The sequence below is a fragment of the Amia ocellicauda genome, chromosome 20 (assembly GCF_036373705.1).
Source record: "Amia ocellicauda isolate fAmiCal2 chromosome 20, fAmiCal2.hap1, whole genome shotgun sequence".
NCBI classification, from domain to species: Eukaryota; Metazoa; Chordata; class Actinopteri; order Amiiformes; family Amiidae; genus Amia; species Amia ocellicauda.
Genome location: NC_089869.1, coordinates 18,220,155 through 18,237,261, shown reverse-complemented (window position 1 = coordinate 18,237,261; position 17,107 = coordinate 18,220,155). Strand labels below are relative to the sequence as shown.

The window sequence follows — 17,107 nt, the reverse complement described above, 5'->3', positions numbered from 1 at the left end:
TGGGGGGAGGATGAAGAGGATCGAAATGTGAGATTCCCCAGTGGCAGCTCCTGCCGAGACACATTAATTGGTCTTCGGCACATAAGAGCAATCTCGGCCGGCCACGGGTTCATCAGCGCAACACCGTGGCGAACCGGAGCACAGAGGACAGACAGAAGTCATCGAGCTCCAGAGACCTGCTACTACAGGACCAGCCTGTCTTACAATTTAGGAACAGTTTTTCATTTGAACCTTTCTGTAGGAGGGTATGGCCAATTTTCCTGTGCTCTACCCACAGCAAAGAGTGTGCTGTAAGGGTGATATTTTCTCCACGCGTTTTTGCTCATTTTAAACTTTGTTCCTCATGTTATGAAAGTGAAAGCGGCTGTCGAGGCTGGTAAACTACAGAGAGAGAAGTTACACATGAGCCGAGGGAGTTTTAAAGGATCCTTTGTTGTTTCATTTCACTTTCAAAAGGAACACGAACAGAGGTTCTCTCTACCTGGAAAAAGCAGTCGACTTTTCAGGAGCAAAAACCCTTTGGGAATTATGACAATTAATGTGGATTCTTAAATAATTTTTATTCAGTTATTTGTACTTGGAAGGAGATGGAAACTTTTATTAATTTTGCAAAGTCAAAATGTAGCCGTCAGACTAACTTATTTAGTATTTGTCTGTATTTGATGTATAACTCTTTGGGTGGAAATGTTGATCATTCTTGTTTATCACAGTTCACCTAATAGCAATCTGTATCAAGTCGTTTCAAATCTTGCCTTTTTATCCTGGTATTGTATGAAATAAAATATCCTCAGTTTAGGCCTTCTACACAAGATATAGAAACAAAACACAAAAACAATGAAGCTGTGATGTATAGTATTTGTGTATAACCACGGTTTAAGAAGAGAGCTTTTCTTGCTGACAAATCTTAGGACATTTAATCTGGATTAGTTTGAATATGAATTGCTTAATCTATTGTTATGATGCTCAGACACACAACAGCCATCAGATTCCACCCTCTTAAGCATCATTTAGCAGAACAGCTGAATATGAACACATTTGAATGCAGTAAACAGCAGAAACAGTATGTGACAGTTATGATCATAAACAGCAAACACTTACACCGTCAAGTCTCCCATCCGACGCCGTAACAATCAGGATGTATCGATCTGTACTCTCTCGGTCCAGGGGTTTACCTAACACCAGATTCCCTGAACTGCAAAGAGCGAGAAAACAAAAAAAAGGCAATGAAAGTACAGTGTGGAAACAACTGTGAAGTTTAAGACTTTCACATATAAAAATAATCTGACATCCAACTGACAGTTTGTTTCGTCTATTTCTTTTATATTGTTTAATGAATCCTTGTCAATCTTTACATTTTCCAGATTAAACAAGTGTCATAAAACAGACATACTTCATTTGAAATAAACCACAAGCAGAAATCTCAAAGAGAACGAGCAGAACACAGAGCCGTAGATGTCTTTATTTTTGTTCAGACAACGGTGACATTTTACAGAATCAAGTTTTTTAAATATTCAATACTTGATGACAGTCAATTTCTAAGCCAAATCATGTATTAATGATGTGTTCCTTCCTGCATAAAACTTACATCTGATTTCTTTATTATTTAAGAATTGAAAGAAAAAATACTGCTTACACCGATACTTAAAATATGCCATTTATTTTTCACATTGCCATCGAAATTGACATTATCATCACGTGAGAAATATTTGTAATAACGTTTCTGCATTTTAATACACCCCAAGTACACAACTAGGTCTGTATTCGCCTTTAGATCATATTTTACAATTTATTAAAATAACCGTCTTTGTGAAATTTGATTCTTTAGTTTTCAGTCACAGATTAAAACAAGAAGAAGAAAATAACCAGGATGGACTCAAAGCATGTATGAAATAAGTTGTCAGTTAGTCTTCAGTTGTATTGGAAACAACTAAATACTTCCCCCCCAAAGCACATCCTTTTCTTTTTATTTGCTTGGTTTAGGAAAGGTAAACCTCACTCGTGTGTTAATATTTGATATGTTTTCAGTTCTCTAGGTTTGGGATGCAACTGGGCCGCTGATCGCTGTTTTCTGTATCTGAATGTCTAAAGTAGCTCAAGCATTTTCATACGGCCGTCACAAATCCTGAAGAAACACACGAAATATGTGAGGTGTGGGGTTCTTTAACAGTCAGTTATTCATCATTAATTTGATCTTCATTTCATACTAAAGCACAAGCACTCTTTTATGATCAACCGCATATATTCTTAACCATATCTAACAGATTTGTCCAAATAGATTCACATTGCTACAGCTATTCTGACCACAAGAAGAAGATAAAAAGTCAGCACAACACTAACACTGACAAAACTGTGCTGCCAGCAAACAACAACAGACAATAAGTTTCGATATTTGTTTTTTACTTCTGAAAAATTACTTTTTTGTTTAGTTTTATTCATTTATTAATCTTTAATTATTCATTACATTCACTGAAGGGAACTTTTTATCTAAAATGGAAAACCCCCAAGCTCCTGAAAAAACGACAGAGAAAAACTAATTCAAATCAGAGGAAGTTTCATTGCCACCGATTATACAGACCACCACGGGGGCTAATGTAATGGGGACGAATCTCCATGCAAATTGATGTTTGTAGCCCGACGCATATCTGTTCTTGACTTTCCACAGACCGTCTCCATTTCATAACACCACTAAAAGTGTGACCTCGATCATCTGCTATGAGATGTAATATAAACCACCTGAACCTGAACACAGGGATGCAGCAAGGACGTTTGTACCTATGCCACTCAGTGCTGAATTAACAGCGTTAAGGGGTAAAAATATGGATTCATCTTCGCAAGATATGCAACCCATTAGCTACTTCTGTCAAATGCCATTTGGTTCTATTAATTGAGCCTATATAAAACATGCTGATCTTGTTTGCAGATTAATATTTAATGTAATCAGATAATTTGCAGATTATATTTTTCATTTTGACATTATAGACATTTTCTGTGTTGATCAGTATAAAAACTCCTGATTAAATCCATTCTGATATCATGTTGTAACACAATGACATCTGGGAAAGTCCAAGGAGGGTGAACCACTGTAAGTAGCACAATACCAATTTTAATTCCCATAAGTATTTTTTTTATCTGTATTGAATATAGTTTTAGTACAGGAAGGAAGATCACCCTTAAGGTGAATGTATCAAACTAATTTATAGTGTTGATTAATTAATACCATGATTGCTACACCTGTTATGTGTCTCCCGGGGCATTACATTTAAATGATCTGCTGACCTTGGCTTTGCTAAGTCAGCAAGGCTAGTACACTTATTTAAGATCTTACCTTTGTGTGAGGTTGAACACTTGTTGAGGGTCCCCATTTTGGATGTTGTATGTTATAGGATCACCTTCACGGTCCGTTGCCTGAAGAGATAAGATTCAACAAGTGAACAAATGTGTTGTTGTTTGTGACACATTCCAAAAGGGTTTTACACATTCACTAATATGATCCACACAATATAAAATACACAAATCATAATGGAATCTCATTTGGTGAATTTTGAGTCATTGCTTATAGTTCTATTGCTATAAATGTATTGCTTATATACTCATGTACTATATGTTGGGTCAGTTAAGTTCTGGTTTGAATTGTATTTATTGGCAAGTTTTCCATGAAGCCGAACAAGAGTTTATCATGTGATAGAAATGTATAAACATGAATGTGATTTTTTAATATCTTCTATGTTTCTATGATGATCAGCCATCATTCTCCCGAGTTTACCTGCAGGTTCAGCAGTATGGCTCCCGTCCTCATGGCCTCACTGACTTCTAGGCTGTACATGAACTGTGGAAACCGTGGGGGACTCTGGTTGTTTGGTGGCAGAACCTCGATATAGACCGTAGTGATGGAACTCCTGTAATCAGAGGAATTGAATACACTCAAGTTTTGTTTGTGATGCAGAAATGAGATGAAACAAACAGATGCTGTATTGATATGCCTGACCAACTTTCTTGTATAATGACCTCCCCTGGGTTAGGCCTCATTGTGCAATCAAGATTCGATCACACATAGCAGACTTGCTGGTATATGTATAAGAAACACAAACAAGACTCATAAATGTTCAATCACTGGCTGTTTTTACTGAACTATATCTTTCGAGCTATAAAACACTTGATTCCAAAAACAACAACAACAACAACAACAACAACAACAACACACACAAACACACATATATATGAAAGTTAATAGGAGCTTGTGAAATCTGCAAAGAGTAACCTCATTCAAACACTGCTTGCACCCTCAATTTTGAGATTTGTAAGGTTTCAACCTGAATTTTAAATGGCCAAAAGAAATGGTGAAGCTTAAATTCACATTTAGGCCCTGATCTTTATTGTTGGCTAAACCCCTTTTCATAACCTGGAAGCTCATTTCTCCCATCCTCATAGTTATTACATGAAGAATCGGTGTGGTGTTGAGTGCTGATGGGATTCTGACTGGAGTCACTGGACCATATGGGCCTCTTGTAGAAGAAGATGCATTCAAGTGATATAACAGCGGTGAGCTTGCATTTTACAGATTCCTTTAAATATGCATGATGTCTTTTATTTGAATTGCACATGAGTTTTATTTAGAAAAGCTCCACTGGAGTGCACCATAAAACCGAGTCAAGCCTACCCCACTCCAGTAGAAAGCACTTATCCTGAAATGAATCCTCGGCGGTGTTCGCTACCCACGTTCAAGCTCCAAACTTCAATAAACAAATAATTATTCACCTGCTGGTTCTCATCATTGGAATCCACACTTATCCTACTCTGCCAAGTTTTTTTTTTCTTCTTCTGATACCAGATTCCAACTTCCACATGAGATTTCCCTCCAATGGGGCCTCGTTAATTAAATCAAGCGACTCAAATGGCTGAAGCTTTAGACATTCTTTGTTGTACACACCAGCGCTTGGGAAGAGGTACGCAAAAACAAAATGTAAATCCTTTAAGTTCACTGTAGCTGATCATATAAAGTTTCTCTGACAACTTTGCATAAAAGGCTTAAACATTATTATTATTATTATTTTTATTTCTTGGCAGACGCCCTTATCCAGGGCGACTTACAACATAAGTGACCGATATAAACATGCACCATATGCATAAACAGATTAGGCAAGAATCCCATCGTAGTACACAATGTAATGCAGCACTGCTGTTCTTTCGCTGAATACCATGAAGAAAGACCTGCAGTCATAATTAGCTGCCTACTTGAATGACATGGCTATTGACTCCAAACAAAAACGCCTTTAAATGTCACGTCTTTATTTCAGAGTAGGGTAGGTATACAATATCAAGCTTTTGAAACATGGACCCTTCTTGAATTGGACAGACTGTATTAAGTGAAAGATGGCAATTTGAGCTTATTTGGATAAATGTTTTAATTGCTGCCTTCCTAAACGTCGCACTAAAGCGGCAGGTGTGAAATATTGCCTTCGAGAGGGTATTACACATCTGGCTAACTGCCAAGACAAAAACCTGACCACCTAGCCCGGTAATGATTCCTGGGAAAAGGTAAAACGGTTTAAGGGGGCACTTTGCTGAATGAATGAAAAGTGACTGGCTCACATAGCCTATCAGACCTGATTACAATCCCAGCGACCTCGGATGGCTTACCTCCTCAGGGACACGGGTGCGCTGTCTGAAGCCTTGACAGTGAGGGCGTAGGAGCGGCCCACGACCAGGCTGACGCCGGGAGCCACCGTGATCAGGCCCGTCCTGTTATTTATGGTGAAATCTCCCTGATCGCCGGCGAGGATCTCGTAAGTGATCAGTCCATTGAGACCTTCATCTGCATCGAAGGCTATCAGCTGAAGGAAAAGTCATTATTTTCTTCAACAGCCTATTATTTTGTAATATAATTATATTATAGTGTATGAAGAATAGCTGTGTAATAAAAATATGTATTTTTTAACCTCTATCCTGCAATAAGTGTGTTATATTTAGTACAATACCTGTTAAAAACAATACATACCAATTATTCCATTAAATGCAGGTACACTTAAAGCAAACACACTTCTGTTAAGGTACATAGGAAATGGATTATTAGAATATTTGTAATTTATATTTTAGTTTTCAGATTTGCATATTTTACATCATACACCTAATTTGCATACCAGTTTTATTCTGCTGCAGTTTGTCACCTAAAGCATGAATATTTGTTAGTGCTATAAGCCCTTGCTGGATCATTATTGTATTGTTTATTCATATTAAAATGTGTAATCTATTTTTATTGTCCATCACTGCATTTGTGAATCAGCAAATTACATTATAAACAAAAGAAAACAAACATCTTAGCCATAAGGCAAAGATCGCCTGATTTTTCCAGTCTGTAAAGAAACTGCTTTTGTAATAAATGCAGAATGAAACTTAAAACTTATCTTAATTTATCTTACTACTAGTTAACGAAAGCTTTATTGTCTGCAGTCAGATTTTAAAAAATGCATAGCAAACCACAAAGCCTCAGAAACATTTGTATATTAAATCATTAATCAGAAACAAATTAAAATAATAAATCAATGCTCTGATGTTGCAAAGAATATATGGTTAAACACTTACAACACTTGAGCACCAGCCAATGGGTAAGGTATGGTAACGAGTTGTGTGATGAATTGAAAAATGTTTCAGCTCAAAGAATATCTTATAAAATTATAACAATCTTCAGATCCAAACTGAAATAAAAATTAGCTCATAAAAACGAATCACCAGTCATGTAGAAAGTTACGCGATTCCTAACCTCATTCCTATGAAACAGAATGGCTGATTTTTAAAACAGATTAAACTTGACCTTTTGTCTCTCTCCTCTGTCTCGGCAGGCCTGATCCGATGACTGGGATCATGCCCTGACTTTAGAAATACAATTTATCACCAAGTGTCTTTTAAACGTAATATATCAAAGTAAGACAATGTGCTAAGCCAAGAGAATCTAAAGAGGGTGTTAGAACATTAGGTAGGCTTTAAAATATCAAAACGGGGGATACGAAACTTTATATTATTCTAAGTAAGTGGGTTGTTGGTGAAAAAAGCCAGTAAATATTGATTACCCGTAATACACTTCTCCCAGGTTGCATGTCCGTGTAAACATTGACACTGTACGAGATGTTGGAGAAGGTTGGAGTGTTATCGTTGGCATCGATCACCAGGATATTAACTGTGACTGGAGTACTTTCCTGGACGCCATCAGAAGCTATCATCTTGAGAGGGAAAATGAAGAAGAAAATTAATTAGTTGAAGCCAGGCCTACAAGTACTGCCTATTGTTAAAAACAATTATATATATTAACACACAAGCAGAAGTATGCCTAACTTCCTTGTGGCAATATTAATGATCAATGAGCTGATTCAGCAAACTTATTATATCTCGACTGTAACTCCGACATCCTCACTAGCGTACTCTCTGGAGGGGCGCTGCTGAAACGCAAGATCAAAGCACAACTTTCTTTCACTTGTTGGGTAACAAGAATTATCGAAGTGCCCAGAAGCACGCCTTACATGGCAATGTCTTTATTTGAATGTTAATGTTACCTTAAGAGTGCAACAGAAAGGAAACCCCCAAAACACCCTTTCACTCTGAAGCTTTCGTTATGATATCTGTAGATGACAAATCAACTCATCCACGGTGATCCACGCTGGTCACAACCACCAGTACAGGGACTGCTGCAAGGCATGGGCAAGATGCTTTCGGCATTTCTTCCCCTGATTAAATAAATCATGTACCAGCACTGATTTATGGTTTTCTTTAGGAATCTCAGCACACAGGTTCATTCTCTGGGGCTTGAGATACCTTATTTGACTTGGGAGTTTAGCCAAGCATCCTCCCTCCATTTATTCTTAGTCTGGTCTCAAAACACACTGCAACTTCAGAGACTGACTTATGTGCAGTGATAACATGATTTCCTTCCCCACACAACACAGATATCCCCTAGAACCTAGAAGACCTATTTTTCATCACATATACAAGCAATTACCTTCCTACCTGCTGCTTGATTAAGCAATACTCTTTAGGCAGTTGGGTTTTCTTTCACTTGCTGTGGTATTTCTGACGCAAAAGACTCCCTGCAGTACCACTTCCTTTCAAGCAAAAGCACTAACCCTCACTTTATAGATCTGAAAGTCATATCCCTATCATATTAGGGGAGGAAGCATTCAGTTTCACGAGCAGTGCAGGTGTCACCCAGAGAAAACATGATGGGTATTGTAACTGAATATGCTAGTGAAGTCAAGCAGCCAGGACAATTTCCCACTCGATAAAGGAAATATAATACTTAAATATATATGATTTTCCATGTGCCATAAGTGCATTCAGAGCATAATGTATTATGTTTGAAAAACACAGTAGCACACTTAATCGATACTGAACAATATGTGGCCTTTGAAAAACAGGATTGAGGACATTTACTTGCTTTTTTTTTAATGTCCATAGTGCTTAGCAACATTTCATTTGAAAGTCTTGACAGAATTTGCTGCGGGCATTTATTCTTCCGAGCAGGAAATACAGTTATGGGACTGAAAGGCTTGTTCTGTGAAAAAGTTTCTTGGGGCCGGATATGTTTCTACTCTAGAAGACAACCAGCCACATCACAAACATACATTCGTGTTGGGCAGACTGTTACAGATGAAAGTGGACAATATTATGAATATCTATACAGTTGCTTTCAAATGCATCACTGCCTCTGGTAAAATCGTAACTTGACAAATACAAATAATTACAAAGAGTGCATTCAGCATTTTGACAGATAAATAAAAAGGTGAAAAACTATTACTTTCAGTAGCAATACCAAAAGTGCACACAGGCACTTGGAGGCCATGCACACTACAGAGTTGCTGTGATGAAATTCACGCAAGTTGGAACAGCCTGTGATTTCAATTGTTTACTTTGATTTTTGGTGTGAGTCTGAATCCAGCCCTCAATCGGTTGGTGATTTTGGTTTCCATTGACCGTTGTTATGTAATTTTGTTCTCAATGAATTACACAATGTACAGTAAAGATTTTTATCTTTAATATATTTCGTTCATCGAGATCCGATGTGTGATTTAAGTGTTCCCTTACTTTTTTTGAGCAGTGTAGTAACATGTATTTCTACTTAAACGATTAAATTCAATCAATATTCTGAATGTACACCTGCATCAACCAGGGCTGGGATTAAATCAAAACTTTGACCCACCCGCAAATAGAAAAGTAGAGAACTATACTTGTAGAAGATGCTACTTTCTTCTAATCATAAATGTAACCGCTATAATGTACAGGTTTGTAGTTTGCTATTAGCGGGTGGGTCAAAGTTTTGATTTAATCCGGCCCTATTTTAGCCTCTATGAAATTATTAACCTTTATTTGAAAATGAAAACAACCTAAAACCTCTCAAACACAAATATATGATATAATTACTAGAGCAATTACAATTGAATCTACTAACTTAGTATGCTAGTGTGACAGGACAAATGGTAATTGAAGCCAAAATGTAAATAAAATAATAGAAAGACAAGAAGCTGGACATTAACACATAGAAGGCTTTGGTAGACTAAGCAAAGTATTTTGCTTTGCCATTTTCTCAATTATAATCTCAATTTCTGATTTACATCTACTGTAGGTCAGATACATTTAGGTACGTGTTTTGAATAGAAGAAACTGTGAATACAACATTTTATCGGTTGATGCTCCAATCACAACGGCTACTGAGCAAATCGTTAACTGCTGAACTAAATATTGTAGAGCAGAACCCATATTATGCCATCAAATGCCATTTTAAACAAAAGTCAGAGATGAAATCAAAAAAACGTTTTCCCACCTGAGGTACTGGATTACCCAAGTTATTAACCTTTGAAGCTGTTGATTGAAGTCCCTTGTTTCAAAAGAAAGGATTCAGACATATCTTTTCTGTGGAACTACCTTTCTAAGGAACTGTTTAAAGCAGGGGAATAAGTAAGGGTGTCAGTCCATGACTACTGGTATGTGAAATATATCTTAAATCCTACTGAATTCTTCAGTGTGGAGAAATACGTCTCAAAGCCCTTTCCTGGCAAGTGTACCTCTTCCACTGTTTTAATCAATTTCTGACTATAAGCTGCAAGAAATACAGGACAGATGCCGAGTGCCTGGAATGCTAAGTCTCCTGGACCGGGTCTCCTGAGCCATAGGTGGATGGAGGGGGTGGAGATTTGCATTTGTACAGACACAAAGCAGGAAGATTGCCGTGTTCATTCTCATTGCCTGATTGCCTCATTGTTTCTTCGGAGTCATGAAATCCATAAGTGTTACTTGGTTAAGAGCAAAATACAAACAAACAATACAAAAACACCCATCAATTTTTGATTGTTGGCAGCTGCTTTGTAATGCTCTTAAACAATTGAGAGGACAGAAATCTCTAATTGCAAATGGTGAAAACAGCACTATTTCACTAGTCACAGCACTGAATCACTGTTTACCTGGTGAAAACTCAAGACACCTCTACCTACATTAACTCAAAGGTGTATGTGTCACGAACAGAAACAAATAATAAATAAAGATAAGCTTAATGTATGAGAACAAGCACTGTTAAACTAATATACTGGGGCAAGCTTTTTCATGAAGGGCAAGAGGTTGTTAATTTCTGTACAATAAAAGTCTCCAGCAAGAAGAGAGGGAACACTCTAGCATGATAATCCTTGGTGTGGTCTTGACCTTGACCTTGACTTTAAAATACACCCAGATAGGCCAAATTCAGTCAGTTCTGAGTTTGTTTCACCATAAGAAAGTTTACAAATGAGAGGAGGCCAGTCAACCCATTGTGCTCGTTTGGTGTCCAATAAAAACTAAAATGGATTACTTCTGCATACAAAAAAGGGACATTAGTGAGCAGTAAAACAGGGTTAATTTTAGGCACATTTCTGAGGCCTACATCTTCCACGTCTCAATTGAAATGCTTGACAAGAAACTGACAGCCCTCAGGTGAATAACTTATTGTTAGGCTGAACGAGCAAGTTAATTGGCATCTCTTATTGTATAAGACACACAATTGATCCACAAGGGACTAAAGAATCTGGTCAAGGGTGTCACAGAATAATGCATCATCAAATACATTAAAACACCATAGATTAACTCCTCCAGTGCAGCACCAGGGACTGACTTGTCTCACGTGGGCTTACAGAGCACAACAAAGACAACCACGTGCTTCATATACACACACACACAGGAAGGGCACTTTATGGCTTACTACTATTACCTCTAGAAAGTTCTTAAAAAATAAAATCTTCTCTTTCACAAAAAGCCTCAAGCCCTTTGGAAGAACTACAGTAATTATATGTAATACCTATACTGAGACAAATTACAGGGATTATTTCGAAATGCTATAACATTTCTTATTGTATTCCTGAAGGTCACCTACACCTAAACAATCATAAAATCCACAGAAAACTCATAGAAATTCCATCCATTAGCACCTGTTTCATACCAAAAAGACAGAATAATTGGGTCATTTATTACTTTAAGTACTCTAAGTATTCTAGGAGTGAAGAAACTGCAAAGTGAACTGTAGAAACATAAATGCATATTGTGTCAATTGGTGAGCAGCAGACAATGACGTAGAATGAAAAGCAAGCGTTATGGTAGTATTTAGATATACACTCCTTTTTTTGTTTGTGTAAGGAATCGTATTTGAGATATACCAAAAAATTAAGGATCTTAATCATAAAAACACGGCCAGAATCATTCGAAAATCCATTTTTACTTTTGTAATGGTGGATTAGCGGCAAGTTTCCACCAACCAATGAGATGCTGTATGCAAATGGACTTGTTCAACACGTATAACATGGACAGAGCTGACAGCAGCAGAGCTTATTGTGAAACACTATTATGGAAATTAAACCATTCCTAAAAAAATATTAATATATTAATATTCTTGGGGAACATGCTGTGTTTTGGCAAATGCGGAGAAGCTGTTTGGAGAAAACAAAGTGCTTTAATAACATAAATACAATAATTGAAGTGTCTCCAATCATCAAAACAGATGGCAGAATGGAAGACGTGAGAAAAAAAAAAAAAAGAAAACGTTTCGCACATCTCCACCGAGAAGAAATTGGCATCAGCAATGGCAGCAGGGAATCAATTCTGTGAATGTTTAGCTTATTTACATTCGGATTTAAACCTGGGGTAAGTGAACATAATACAAAACATAACAATGCAAGGCCCTTGTCAGCCTTAGAAGAGAGAATAATTGTGTCAAGTTTGGCTCTTTCATTCCTCTTCCATCTCCTAAGAAATATACTGAACATAGTTTGTCTGTTAACCCCAAATCTCAAGTCTCATTTTGGAAAAACTCCTAATTTCATATTTCTGAGTTCAGAGGTTTACAAGGCCGGTGAACTTGTGTTGGAAGAACATCCAATGAATCAAACTCATCCCAGAGCACTGAGAAAGCAACACATGCCACCTCAATCAAGTGTAAGAAATGTAACAGCCAGAAACATAAATCACTCTGTGAATGGGTAAACACCTGTAAAGCCCAGACAGAGATAGACGAGTCCAGATAGGGCTATTTGTACATCTAATATTCTTCTTAGAAACTGCGGTGCAGAGGAGAAAAAAAATGACTCTTTAAAAGACCATAGCCTCTAATGATGAGAAGCCAAGGTCAAACAGTGGGGTTTAAAATTCGTTTTAAAACAGCCATTGACCCAGAGCTTAAAAAGAGAGACCGGTCTCTCCTGTACTGATTGTTTTGGTCTTGGGGACACACAATAAATCACTACAATTTCATTAAGTCATGTGCAACACCGTTTAAGATATTTAAGAGAAAATCGAATTTGTTAAACACATACAGAGTTCCTGATGACTACAGTTTGAGTTGTACATTGATAAGGAAAGACTTCTCTACACAACCTAAGAGATGTCATTCAAATGATAATAGCTCTTGTACATATCTGAGGAAATGTTTCTCATTAGAAAGATATATTTTCCGGGATGAAAAAAGCTAAACCTTTCTACGCTGTCAATACTCTATAAGAGGATGTTGTGGAAGCTCTTATGATTTCTTCTGAATTTCCTTGCTGAAAAAGCTATGGAAACACTTAATGAGAAAGGGTACTGTATTACATTAAAATCCCCCCCATTCATCTTTCACACAATTTAATTCTTCAATGAATGCTTTTACATTGATTGCTTTTTTCTTATAAAGACAATCAATACAAAACCTTCTGGCTTATTCTTTTTGCATAAGTTCTGCTTGAAATCACTTTGTATACTTCATAAAGTCTGCGCTTTTACATGCTTTAAATCTGGGAAGATTATCTGGCCAATGAAAAAAAAAAAAACGAATAAACAAGAGTTTGGTAAAAACATGGAATATCTTTCCACAATTCTGTGGCACATCCCACATTATGCATCTAAATGATGCACTTTTACTTAAGACAGAAATCAAATTAGGATTACATTTTGGTCCGGGCTAGGGTTAGGGTTATAGTCCCCAGGAAACTTCGGCTTTCGTTAAGGTTAGGGTTACCTTTCTATTGACTAAACTCAATCGAGTGTCAATTTGTGAAGGCATGGCTTTAATGTTGATGCTGTCTAGGATTGGGGTTCAGGTTGCTGTTGGCCTCACATAAAATGAGACAGATGACCTACTAGTGTAATACACCGGGTTAAAGTGACAGATCCTGTCGACACATCAGAAGAAAGAATCTGATTAATATTAAGGCGTTGGGTTAATTATTGATATAATACAATAAGGCAAACCTGCTAACTTAAAATCATTTGTGGCACATCAAAATGTTTTATTCTCTCAGGACCTTACAGAATTTAAATACATGAGAAATGCATTCTAATGGATTCATTTATAATTCCTAGCAAGGGCAGTCCGGTAGCCGAGAGGCCGGCACTCACCGTGAACGTGTAGGTCTGCTGCTGCTCCCGGTCCACGGGCTTCAGTAACGTCAGGTAGCGCACGATCCCAGACACAGTCACGGTAAAGATGGTGTTGTAATTGTTTAAGGAAATCTGCACCATGGGGTCTTTTGTCTTTAAAACAGGATTGAAGCACACCATTAACCAAGTCACATGTTAGAACTGTCCTACAAGTACCATGCAAGTATTTATCAAACCAAAACAGTCGAGATATTGTTTTACTCTTATTGATGACACTTCCACAGGCAAACGGCACTCCCCGAATTTAATGACATTGATCTCAGTGGACCTGAAAGGTGGCTCGATAAATCAACATTACTAATATTGCAGATCTTTACTAAATAGTTTGGTTGAACCACATTAATTAGTTAATTTATCTTAAATGTATTATTTATGTAAAGGAGTCCTTGTTATTCCCCCGTTATATGATTTCGTACTTTTTGAATACCTTCGAAGACTTGATATTTGTCTCGCTCTTAATTTTTCTGATTCTGAAATTATATTTAACTCTAAGTATCCTAGCAAAAACATTTCCTGCAAAGACATCTTTCTTGATTTTAAAATATATTATTTTCTTTGTCCATTAATAACTTAAATATATCCTGAATATTTTTAGAACCTGCTCTTCATTGAATTACTATCTTAAAATTAACAAAACAGAAACGGAGGAACGGCAAGAGAGTCGCACAGACCGTGTATAATTACCTAGTTGGTGGAGGAATAACAGGAAGATGCAAATGACAGAAAGATTACCCCTTTAATATTCCACAACACAATATACATATGAAACGCATCATTAAAGCAATTCATTTAAGAACAACAAAAGCTTCTGGCAGTTATTCAGAATTAGCTAATTTGCCCAAATCTCATCTGACCACATCAGAAACAGTGATCAGCTGTTCCTTTAATCTATCTTGGCTTTGTAACTTTCACAAACTTTCATTGGAGCATAATCATTTATAGGAAGGAGAATATCTTCCCCTCGATTTTTTCCCCCCCTGCTTCCGTGGTCAGTAAACGGCAGGACCCGATGTCAGTGCATTTTGTGAGAACATCCGAGACTCAAAGGTAGTCTGATCTGGCACGTTGGCACTGTGGCATTATGAATGCTACATAATGACGACACACGATCAAAGCAGCAAGGAATACATGCTTTTGTTTGACTTTTTATGTCATCTTGATTTGCCCTCTAAGCAGAAATCTACGCAGCCCAAGCATTTATTTTAAAGCAAACCAATTCAGGGACCATCAGGGAATCATTAAGTCGTTCCAGAGTGGAATTCTACCACACATTTATAAAGATTAATTAAAGCTTTGTGTGGCTTCAGCAGTCCATCAGTGTAAAATCTGTACTGCCAGACAAATATGACTCCACCCTTAGCCACCTGTGTGAAATGACTCTCAGGAAGTTAAACTGTCACTCCCCTGTGATTAACAGTGCACTCTCTGACTATTCCAGTTTAGCGTTTCAATCAAAAGATATCCATCGAATAAACATCTCTCCCTCCCATTGTAGCTGTTAACCAAACTTAATATGTGACGGTGAAATACTGAATTCCAATCCCTTCTCCTCTCAGAAATATCTATATACAATAAATTAGCAGTCCTTGGTGACAAAAGCAATCGACATGACTTAAAAAATGTAAAAACTATTGAAATGATGGTCAAACAAAGGAGCAAACAAAACACAAAAGGCTCATGCAAACTGTCAGGAGAATTACAGACAAGGCTGGAAAAGACAGAAAAAAAGGAGACATTAACACCAGAAAGAGCAAACCGGAATGGTTTTAATTAGATTAGCATAAAACCTGAATCAAATAGATGTTGATTTTGTGTTTTTCCATTTAAGAATGTCGGGAGCGACCAAAAAAACCACCCAAATTGGAATAACGATCACAGGGCTATTTGTTCAAATAGAAGGAGGAACAAACAGCGCTTTAGAGAAATAATTGTCTCTGCTTGTGCTAGGTGATCAATGGAAACCTTGGAATGTAAATGAGGTACAGCTAAAAGATTACATTAATTTGGCAAGCACTAAGAGAAAAAAACAAAGTGGTTTTGAATGGAGTAAAAATAAAATGAGAATAATCCCCAAAAATGACCATTAGTGTCTTACAAGAGAGCTTTCAAAGCTGGTGTGGTCTATTATTTATTGTCATTTGTTTCCTTATGAAAAGCTGATTTCTTTAAAATCCGTGATTGTTTCCGATATTGACTTTAATTAAATGTTACTGCTGTTTTCCGGAAACAATACAATAATGCATTTCAACAATACAGAGTTAGTTCTACATTGATCAATACTGATTGTTCTCCGGTGCCTACAATTCACTATATGTTATCCAGTTATTTCAACTCGATTAGTTTGATATCCAGTTGTTATGAAGTGATTCTGGTATGCTCAGTTGCTGTTACTGTAACATGTTTTATTCAGAGAATGAGAGGACAGGTAATGTTATGAAATTTGTTGACCTTTTAATTAATAAAATGGTACATTGTTCACATCTAAGAAATGGTAAATGCCATCCCAGATTATCTTTTTAAACAGTGTCTGGTTGACAGTAACACAGTCTATATTTCAGGTAGTCTAATCCTGTGCGTTTGTTACTAATGTCTGGATGTTTGTGGGCTTTACTGATTTTATTTTATCTTAGTTTGTAAGCACCTTCAGTCTGACAACCCTTCTGAAATCTTCTGTGGGACACTTTCTCTCTGCCAGGGAACTCTCCACAAACTAAGCGTTATTCACAACGGCATGAATATGAATTCAGCTGATTTGAATGCAGGGCTCATCCTAACCTGCCTACTTACCCGAAAATCCCCCTGAAGAAATACTGGTGCAAAGGCCTGTTTTGTCTTTTTTTTCATGACAGTTAAACCAAACGCAAGAGAGCATCTGCAGCCAACCATAGCAGACACGCAATAATAAAGCCATTACATGTTTGGCAGCATTATTGGTACTAAGTAGTAGTTTTAATACCAACATGTTTTCTTTCGTTACGGTTTCAACTCTTGTAAGGTTGTATGAGTTTTTTTTGGTTCTACTTAACGCAATTCACTATTCCGAAGTCAGATGGTAATTTTTAATTGACAGATCAAATGTTTTACCTCAGTAACTATTAAAGATTAGGTTATATAATGTACTTAACTTTCAAGATTCCAGTTCATTATTCTTGTTTATTACTTGTAATGTTAAGTTTGTATACTTATTTGTCAA

General features: G+C 36.9%; 1 protein-coding gene across 1 annotated transcript in view; it reads right to left on the bottom strand.

Annotated features, from left to right (window-relative positions):
• pcdh15b (protocadherin-related 15b) overlaps window positions 1-17,107 on the bottom strand; it is a 139,122-nt gene that overhangs the window by 63,742 nt on the left and 58,273 nt on the right. Inside the window, exons 11-16 of the mRNA XM_066693290.1 lie at window positions 13,873-14,007; window positions 7,065-7,214; window positions 5,638-5,831; window positions 3,764-3,896; window positions 3,326-3,405; window positions 1,099-1,192 (exon numbers count right to left, since the gene is read on the bottom strand). Of these exons, the coding sequence (XP_066549387.1) occupies window positions 1,099-1,192; window positions 3,326-3,405; window positions 3,764-3,896; window positions 5,638-5,831; window positions 7,065-7,214; window positions 13,873-14,007 (786 nt within the window). The remainder of the gene's footprint in view (window positions 1-1,098; window positions 1,193-3,325; window positions 3,406-3,763; window positions 3,897-5,637; window positions 5,832-7,064; window positions 7,215-13,872; window positions 14,008-17,107) is intronic.